We start from the raw sequence: 10,360 nt of genomic DNA on the forward strand, positions 1-10,360 counted from the left end.
AGTAGAATGAGACCAGGAGTATGGCCAAAGCAAATTCTAAAAATATTAGATTATTTATATTCACTTATATGTCATTTTCCTGGAATCTGCATCTGGCTGTTAGAGAGCACACACAGCAAAATCCCGATAAAGTGCCCAGGAGGACATGGGATCCTTTATTTACTGGGACCTCAAAGGAAACATAGTGCTATTCAGTCCCCCATCAAAGAGCTAAGAGCAAACCTTGAAGCACCCATTAAAAGCCAATTCAAACAAAAAAGCTTTTCCACTTCAACTTGAAAAAGTTAAGTTCCCAAGAGACCCCCTACATCAACCACCGAAGCTCATTTGGCAGTAAAAATAATAACATTCAGCGAACAACAAGAAATCTAAAACAATAGTTGTTTTAATAAAAAAATCCAGCAGCTAATCAGTGTCTTTCCTGTTTGAAAGAAGGCAGTGGGAAGTGGACAGAAGACCTGATAGGAAAGATAAAAAGAAGAGGAAAAGGAAAATAAAAGTTTCCAGTTTGACAAGCTGTCTTCTGCATCCGTTTCATCCCAAGACCACCAAGCCAGTGTGGAGGCTTTTTCCTCCTTTCCTTTTCGTGAGACTGGTCACAACCTTGCCAGGACACGGTGAGCAAAGGGAGGGAACAGGAACGAGGAGCTGTGTGTCCAGGGCTTGGGACCTTGGGGCTGGAATACACAACACAAACACAGGATGTGACTTCTGAGCTGCTGCAGAGGCCGGGGTACTGGGGGAGGGGAGCCCTCCTCACGTTCTGGGCCAGCGGCAGGGCCAGATCAGGGGACAGGAAGTGACCAGCAACTTCCCAGGGAGAGAGCAGAGCAGTGGGGGGCTGAGGCTCTGAGCCATCCCAGGAAGGGAGGCTGCCCGCATTTTCCAGACCGTATTGGAGGGAAGCCTACCCTCGCTGGCAGCTCAGTGATAAAGGTGAAGACTTGTCTGCAAATAGACCGTGGGCTAGAAGGCTTGCAGGAGGGAAGCAGGGGTCTTGGCAGTGCGTGCTCTTCTGCAGGGAGTCCTGTGTGTGCAAATGTCCTAACGAGAGTCTCTGAGTCCATCTCGACCGGCACCTTAAGGACAGCCAGACCTTCGTCTCCTTGCGAGACGAAGTGATCTTGAAGCGGAAGGTCACAAGCCACACGAGATGCTGGCTCTGTTGCCTTTGGGCCCCTCCCAGAACCCTGACTCCAGTGCAACCAAAGCAGTGCTTTGAATGGTTCTCATGGGGCGGGGCACGCCAGGTAACGCCAGGTATGTGTCCTGCGCTCCATATCCCTCCACTGGTAGAGGTTTTTTTTTTTTAACAAAGAGAGATGTATCTAAATTAAGAGCTGCACTATTCACAATAGCCCAGACAGGGAAGCAACCTAAGTGTCCTTCGACAGAGGAATGGATAAGGAAGATGTGGTACATGTATACACTAGAATATTACTCAGCCATAAAAAAGAATGAAATAATGTCATTTGCAGCAACTTGGAGGGACCTAGAGATGATCATACTAAGTGAAGTCAGTCAGAGAAAGACAAATGTCATATGATATCACTTATATGTGGAATCTAAAATATGATACAAATGAACTTATTTATAAAACAGAAACAGACCCACAGACATAGAAATCAAACTTCTAGTTACCAAAGGAGAAAGGAGGTGAGGGATAAATTAGGAGATTGGTATTAGCAGATACAAACTACTATATATAAAATAAGCAAGGTCCTACTGTGTAGCACAGGGAACTATATTCAATAACCTGTAATAAACCATAATGGAAAAGACTCTGATAAAGAATATTATATATATATATATATATATATATATATATATATATAGTAAATCAACTATACTTCAATTTAAAAAATAAAATAAATTAAGGGCTGCCAATGGAGACTTCTCCTTCCCCAGCTCTTACGGGAATTGCTCTTGAAAAAGACTCAGAATGGATTTACTTATTGAGCACCTATGCATGTGAAACACCATGCCAAGCATCATGAGAAGGATACAGAAATGAAGATGATTTTGGTGATGCTTGTAATCTGGTAAAGGAGACAAACATATACATAAGTCACCAGCATCAGGCAGACAACAGTAATACAAGACCATGGAAGATAAAAAGGGACTTTTTCCTCCTGGGAGGATGGAGCACGTTGGCACAGACTTGGCAGTCAGAGGAGCGTAGGGCCGTAGCTGTGGGAGAGGCTTTCCATCAGGACCCAAGCTGGGAGGAGGGGAACAGTAGGAAACTGACTACTTGGGTGTGGTTAGAGTTGGCCTTGGATGGAGGGTGTGGTAGGAGGGGGGAGAGAGAGAGTAGCATCAGGTAACAGGCTGAGGTTTGGACTCAGTTCTCTGTGAAAGGGAGCAGCGCTTTTTTTTTTTTTTTTGGTTATAGAAGAATTATTTTATTCAGTGATATTCAAGACATGATTAGGTCATGGCCTTATATTCACAGTTTCAAGTTGGAAATAATTCAGAAATAATGATTAACATTTGGAAATTAGCTATTAGTTATGGATTCAGAGGAAAAAAGAGCTTTTGCTGAGTGAGTCATAAAGGATGCTAATCACATTAAAAACAAATTTAGTAAATAGTATTAGTCAACCATGCAAATAGGTGAAAAATATTTACCAGCCCACGAAACGTTTTACCAGCCCTTCTGCTTTTGTGACATCCCAAATGTAGCGAATGTTTTTTAAAATGGGAGCAAGGCTGTCTGGATGGAGTCGGCACAGAGCGGGGAGGCCCACCGGGAGCCATTGCGAGAGTCCAGGAGGGAGGGGGGGGGCTTGAGCCGTGGGGAGGGGATCCTCGGGGTCCTAGTTACCCCGCGTCCTTCTCAGCGGAGCCTCAGGGAGCCAAGCGTGTCCAGGTGGAGATACAGCAGCTCCATCCATACCGAGGGGAACAGTGGCCACAGTGCATCCAAGGACACACGTGGGTGGTCCTGTGTTATATGTTTCTCTGGATTTGTGCTACAACCTGGGGTCTGCAGTCACAACCCTTTCTTCTCGATGCTTTAGTGAAGGGGGAGAGAAAGACCAGAGAATAAGCCAGACCCATGTTTGGGGGTGGCAGGGAGCCAGCAACACTCTACAAGCCCAGTTGAATGGGGATGCAGGCTGAGCGTTTTAGATTTGACGAAGGTTTATTATGTGCTGTGCTGGCAACGTGCTGTGCCTCCACCCCCAGATCTGCCCTGTTACATGCCCGGGGGCTCCCTTGTTGTCTGCTCTAGAGTTGGGCTTGACCTGCTTCGAAGGAGTCGGATTTCAAACACCTGCTCACACGCTGTACCAAGTGGCATCACTCACTGTCTTCTGGGAACAATAAATTCTTGTCAGTGTGCCAGCTGCTTCCTGCCAGGACCCTGACAAAGGTACTATGCATCCTCTGTACCTACTATTAATCCTCACAGCCCTGGGAGGCAGTCTTTCCATTTCGTAGATAAGGAAAGTGAGGCACAGGAGAGGCTACCGGACCAGACCTGGCCTGGGGGCCGCCAGGAGCAGCGCTGTCTGGACGCACAGAAGACGGGGTGGCTCTGGGGCCACCCGCCCCCTCCGCCCGGGCGACTGGGCAGACTCCTCCTTGGGAGGCGTGAAATGGGAAGGTCCTGGTGACCTTGGCCACGGCAGGGAGGACAGCTTCCTCGGACCTACAGCCAAGCTTGCCTGAGTGAAAAATAAACTTCTACACGTCCGCCGAGAGGTGGGTTAGCTCAGGACCCATCCTGAGCAACACGCTTCTCTAAGTCACAACCAGTGAACGGCAGGACCAGGATACAGGCAGGATACGGACAGGATGCAGGAACTAATTAGGAGGAAGAAAAAAACCCACACGGTGCTCCGTCAGTTGAAACCAGGGCCCGGGGCATTTTCTCTTGCTCACTTTTTCCACAGCTGTTCCGCTGTTACTAACATCACTACCCATAACATTAGGAACTTAAGTTTCTCGAGTGCTTCACGCTTGCCAAGAAATGTGTTGAAGGCTTTACCTTATCTCATCTGGTCCTCCGCTGAGATGTGCACTGTTATTATCTATGTTTCTCATTTCAGGGAGCTGAGCTCAGAGAGGTTAAGTAGTTTTCCAAGTTCACATGGGTGGTAAGCGTCAGCACTGGGGTTTTAACTCAGAGTGTGTGACATTACTTTCTACTGCCTCCCAAGACCAAGGCTAATGCCAACAAGGAAAGGAGGTGTGAAAATGCAAACACACACAGACACACATCGAACCACTTAGGGTGGAAGGGGGCAGATCCAAAGAACCCTGAATGTTGAAAACAGTCCCCCAAGGTCCTGCCACAGTATCTGAGCATGTGCTCACACCAGCCAAGATGAAGACGTTTTCCATCAGTGGTTTTGAGCTGCTCTGAAGAACCCCATTGCTGCTTCTACACTTGACACAGTTTCTGTTTTGCAAGGCCAATGGGTCAGGTTTGAGGAACTAGCTTGTTGTAGCTTGCTCACTACGGTAGCCACCTCAGCCCAGGCAACCACAGGGTCTTAGTCCTGGTGGGACAATCACGCCCCAGCAACTGCAAGTGCCACCGTGCAAACCGTTCTTCTGGGAGACAATTAAATTTAGCTACGAGTGGGCCTGCCCTGGTTAGCATCCAGTATCCATCCCACACACACGTGACATTAACCACATCGCCCAACACACCTCGTCCTCTTACTTGGCAATATCATTTTTCCTCTACGATCCTGTTTATTTCTTTATCTGTCTTCCATTTGGCCCATATAATTACACTATGCTAGCAAGGAATTCATGTTAGCAGAGCAAGGATATATCCTTTTTTAAATGAAATTATATAAGATTAAGTTCCCTAGGGACTTCCAAAGTGAAGGAGTAGGTCTGGAGATGGAGATGTGATCAAAGGCATTCAGTTCCCACCTCCCCATTTCTAATGATATGGCAGAGGGAATCCAGACATAGGGAAGACCCTTCATTGGCACCGCAGACTCGTTAAGGATGACATTGACACATCAGAAGTACTGAGTTTCTGCTGGCTGTTAAATAGTCAATTTAATCAAAAGAAGGGCTAACCTGCCTCTCAGCCCTTATCTAAAAGAACAGTTTCGGGAAGTAAATGGGAAAGATCTTGACCTCAGAAAGAACCTGCATTGTAGTCCTTGAGTCTGGAGGCCCTGAGTGCTGAGTTTTACCAGTGATTGTACCATGTTTGTACTTCTAGAGGCACTCCCAGCAGGAACCTTCTAGGAGTCCTTTTCTCGCTTTCTACCTGATGGCAGTGGGAACAGCTATGCTGGGCAAAGAAAAGGGACTGCCCCCACGGTGGGTTAGAGCTTCCTGACCACAGCAGACTCAGGCTCAGGCGTACCTCACTTAGAAGAGGAACTGTGGGACACAGATTCAAAACACCCTTTTTTGGCTTCTTTCCAATCCCCCCAGCTCACTAAATCCTTGACCTGGAAGAATAAAATCACAATAAGTTTAAGCTCTTCCTAGCTCCCTTTATCTGGGTCTAATGGACATATTTCAGTTGATTAAGAGGTAATTCGAAATGAATACTTTTCTTTATTTCTTTCTCACTATGATTTGACTAATTTGATTAATTCATATTTGTCAGACTGATTCTAAGAGAACCAAAAGCTTCTTTTTCTCAGTACATAGTTATAAATGTGCAATTTTGTTTTACAATACACAGAAAATCACTGGTGAAAAAATAATTAATACAAATTCACTCTATAGCATGTATTTTTACGTGAAACTTTTAGTGTCTTCAGTATAAAAGTTAAGCATTAAAAACTGAGATAAACAGATAGTGGACCTATACGATTTACCCTTGTGTGTTTAGATGTGTGTGGAATCCCTGTATCTGTTAGTGAAGGTTATTTACAATATCGCTACACATGGGCCTTGACCCCAGCCTCCCATCACTTAACTCTGCCACCTGCGTGCATCTATCCACATGGCTACCTTTTAATAAGAATATTTTTATATTATGTAAATTCTTAATCAGCCTGTCCTGTTTAGATTGTGTATGTCATTGTATGTGACATTCTTATAAGTGCTTTGTGATCAATCAGATTCCTGTAAGAAATATTGCTTTTTAAGAAGAACAAAGATACCATGCTGGGAGGGGTGACTTATATTCCACATTAGTGGTGGTCACTTTAGATATAGGATTTTAAAAGAAGTACATTTTAAAAAAATTTACTTGATTCAAGTCTACTTGATTTACAATGTTGTGTTAGTTTCTGCTGTACAGCAAAGTGATTCAGTTATGCATATGTATACATTCTTTTTCGTATTCTTTTCCATTATGGTTTATCTCAGGATAGTGAATATAGTTCCCTGTGCTATACAGTAGGACCTTGTTGTTTATCCATTCTCTATATGTAATAGTTCGCATCTGCTAATCCCAAACTCCCACTCCATACCTCCCCCTCTCCCACCCTTGGCAACCACAAGTCTGTTTTCTATGTCAAAACAAGTACATTCTCAACAAACTAAGGTAGTAAGGACACAACTAAACACTGTCAAAAAAAAAAAAAAAAAGATTCGCAGGGCTGGTGTTTTAATCCAATTCCTCCTTGGTGTGTTAACACTGATGTAAGCTAGTTCTTTTCTAAGCAGGAAAGTCTGGGTGTGCCTTTTTTTTGAATAAGGTTAGAAAACTGAATTATGTCGTCTTCTTAGGTTTCCTCTTACTCGACCCAGTCTTTGTAAAAAATGGGAGGCAGCCGTTAGAAGGAAAAACTTGAAGCCCACCAAGTACAGCAGCATTTGCTCAGAACACTTTACTCCGGACTGCTTTAAGAGGGAGTGCAACAGCAAGTTACTGAAAGAGGACGCTGTCCCCACAATATTTCTTTGTACTGAACCACATGACAAGGTAATAAGTGTTTTAAAATATTGGGTGGTTTTCTGTTTATAAAATTAATGTGTTCACTGTGGAAAATTTAGAAAATCCAGAGTAGTGTTAAGAGAATAAATGTTGCCTGGAACCCATCACTTGTAAATAACCACTGTTCACAGTGAAATACTTTTTAAAAATACAAAGTGCAGTTTATTAAAGTTAAATATCCTCACGCTAAGAAACTCAGTCTAGCTTCATAACTTACTTTGAGATCACTCTGTAGTCCTACTTACATGTTGATAAGTTTTGATTTTTCTTTGTCAGTGATAGTTCAGTTTCAAAGTATTTTTCCCCTCAGTTTTAAGTGCTTAGTATTTAATTAACTCTTAATAATCATTCTGTGTTTCTTGCACCCCATTTCTACTTCAGAAGGAAAAGTACAATTAAAACTTGAACTGTTTTCTCGTTTTAGAATGTTTCTATACCGAGGAGACAGAAATGAGTCTAGTATTCTTAAATTCCACAGACGAGTTCTTGTGAACCGTTTCGTCATGAAACTGAAATGTGCTCTGCATCTTTGTTTTAGAAGGAAGATCTTCCGGAGCCCCAAGAACAGCTTCCCCGACCTCCTTCAACACCCCCCGTTTCCCAGGTCGATGCTGCTATCGGGTTACTCATGCCTCCTCTTCAGACCCCTGATAACCTCTCCGTGTTCTGTGACCACAACTGCACTGTGGAGGACACCATGCACCAGAGGAAGAGGATTCACCAGCTCGAACAGCAAGTAGAGAAGCTCAGAAAGAAGCTCAAGACGGCACAGCAGCGGTGCAGAAGACAGGAGCGGCAGCTGGAGAAGCTGAAGGAGGTCGTGCACTTCCAGAAGGAGAAAGACGACGTCTCCGAGCGGGGTTATGTGATTCTACCAAATGACTATTTTGAAATAGTTGAAGTCCCGGCATGAAGAGTGAAATCTGTGTTGGTGTTCAATGGGGCAATACCACCTGCCCTCTTCTAGCCTGTAGGGGAGTTTCGTTTGAAAAAAATTACACTTGGTCACTTGTATAAAAACAATTCAGAATATTTTTTTAAAAGAATAAATTAGATATATACTGTAAAATTGTAAATGTTTTGTTTGTAATTTCAGGGTTTTTACATTTTAACAAAATATTTTTAAAGTTATAAACTAGCTTCATTGTAAGTTGGTTTCAAGATTGGGGATTTTTATTTCTTAATTTGAGTATTTATAGAAATGATATGAAAAAAAGTAAAGAGAATGATAACAGTGCAGTAAGGATGATTTAAGTTTAAAGTTTAAAATTTTAAATGAACAGTTTATTGAGAGAACTTAGTCACATTTTAAATCAGAAGCATGGGGCAATAACTTCTCAGAATATATATATATATATATATATATATATATATATATATATATATATCTTATTCACATATTCTTATTTGTAAAGTCAGCAGATTCATTTATCTTTCTTAATCACTTATCAAAGATAAATTGGCAAGTCAATACTTTAAAAAGGTTGGTTGTCTTTAGAGCAGAAAATGAGTCATTCCATACCTACTCAAAATGGTTAAAAGACTTTAAAGAATGGATTTTTAAAAAGTGGACCCTTCTTTTCCCCCCACTGTCTGGCATTATAGAATTAGAAGTGTGTCTCCACTGGAAGATACACTCTCCAGTAAGCAAAGTAGGCATTGTTATCAGTGAGGTAATGACCAATGACCAATGGGGGCTGATCCGTGGCTTGCCTTTTTCTTTCACTGCCCCGAGCTAAGGGACATCCAGTCCCCAACTGTAGGTGTACCTGCATCCAGATCTCTGCCAGATGTGTTGTGTGGGTAGAGTTTGACTTGTTCCATAAGGTGGAAATCTTGCACTTGACTAATTGATTTTGGTCAAGGCTTCACATAATAAACGATTTCTTCACTTTTACCACAAGTTAGAAATTACATCCCATTTACCTTAAGGAGTGATTTGCATTCAAAAGCGTCCTAATAGGTAATGTTTATTTTACTTAATGCCGAGACTCAAATACTGAGGTTTCTGTTCAAACTGTGAGTTGTGTTGTGACATTGTGAGAAAGTTTACATATATTTGAAATGAAAACCGTTCTGAGTAAACAAGTACTGCTGTAGGAATTACCTACTGAGATTTAGAGTAACTGCTCCAACTGTAATTATTTCATATTTCAAAGTGCTGCACAGACCTTTGAAGGCTGTATTAAAGATACGCAGCGGTGATGTCCAAGAGTGTCTTTTGAAGACCTGGTCTTCAGTGTAATTCACTGCCATGCCAGTACTTTGATTCATGGAGATTCAAGTTTTTATGAACCAGTATTTCAAAAATAGAAAATTATGATTACTTGAAATTATATCATCTGATAACACTTAGAACTAACTCTAAGGAATCAGGATTTTTTTCTAGTTATTTGTGAGTCTCATTACTGTTTTTAGAAGCCACAAAATCTGAAAGTAGTTTGTTTTTACATTTCATCTCTCTAGCGATTCCTGGAGAATATGTGGGTAAATATTTTGCAAAGTATATATCTTAAATCTAAATTGTCATCTACGTAAAAAAAATCTGTGTGTGTGTGTGTGTGTCCATGTCCTCAGAACCAAGAATCCAACATTGAATTGTAAAAGTGATCATCATAATTACTTAATGTCTTAGCGTTATGATTTAACCTGAAGCTACTTTTTTTTCATGAGACATAAATCCCTATTTGGAGAGAACTGAGCAAGCAGCATGTATACCAACTGTTTGCATTTAAATCATTTATTATGTTTAACACAGGGAGTTTGAGGTACAGGTGCTTACTTCTGAATTTGAAAGGAACATTTGTTGAAATGTTTTAAAAATTCATTTTGTTAAAATTCATTTTGTCTATTGTATCGTTTATGACATTGCCAAGAGAAGGAGAACATTTAGGCTAAAATAGGTCCTCTTCAATCATAGTGAAACTTAGTCTGAAACAGCAAGGACAAGGTCTCAGTCTGGAACAAGTGGGGAGGAGACCCTTGTGAGTTTCACCATAGTATGAAAGATGACATTTATTTTAAGCACCAATAGTGACATCCTAAAGTTTCCATCTATGAATGATATAATTTGGCAATAATAGAAGAAATAACTGTTTCTTAATAGAACTGCTAGGAAAACTGTAGAATTTTAGAATTAGAATGGACCTAGAAATCACTGAACACTTGCCTAACCTCCAAACCCTGCAGAATCCCTTTGTGAAATACTCCTGACAACTGGACATCTGTTCTCTGTATGCCATTTATGTTTAAGCAATTCTGTTCAGATTCTTTAAAATGGGTTTCTGGAATAGAGTAGAATTTGTTGCCACTTTTTAAAATACTTGTTTATAATGCAACTATAAACTTTGCTTTAAACTACTGCATAGTTTGAACTATCAAATTCCAAATTAAAGAAGTTTCAAAATTTTGTAAAATCTAAATGTTTATTAGTTGTGTACCTGTTACGTGTACTAAAAATAATTCTGTCATTACAGTAAAGAAACA

General features: G+C 41.3%; 1 protein-coding gene across 1 annotated transcript; it reads left to right on the forward strand.

Moving 5' to 3' along the window:
- The first annotated feature begins 943 nt into the window (after positions 1-943).
- On the forward strand, positions 944-9,716 carry LOC309651774 (THAP domain-containing protein 1-like). Its single transcript, XM_082444736.1, has 3 exons — positions 944-1,260; positions 6,667-6,862; positions 7,413-9,716. The coding sequence occupies exons 1-3, from the start codon at positions 1,223-1,225 to the stop codon at positions 7,785-7,787; spliced, it is 609 nt and encodes a 202-aa protein (XP_082300862.1). The 5' UTR covers positions 944-1,222; the 3' UTR covers positions 7,788-9,716.
- The last annotated feature ends 644 nt before the right edge of the window (positions 9,717-10,360 follow it).

This window comes from Balaenoptera physalus (assembly GCF_965194825.1).
Source record: "Balaenoptera physalus genome assembly, chromosome: 21".
NCBI classification, from domain to species: domain Eukaryota; kingdom Metazoa; phylum Chordata; class Mammalia; order Artiodactyla; family Balaenopteridae; genus Balaenoptera; species Balaenoptera physalus.

Excerpts from the sequence above, each read along its gene's own strand:
- LOC309651774 (XM_082444736.1), top strand. The coding sequence starts at position 1,223 with ATGGTTCTCATGGGGCGGGGCACGCCAGGTAACGCCAG. Across the intron at positions 1,261-6,666 it reads GGCACGCCAGGTAACGCCAG|GTTTCCTCTTACTCGACCCA; the intron begins GTATGTGTCCTG and ends TCGTCTTCTTAG. Across the intron at positions 6,863-7,412 it reads GTACTGAACCACATGACAAG|AAGGAAGATCTTCCGGAGCC; the intron begins GTAATAAGTGTT and ends TCTTTGTTTTAG.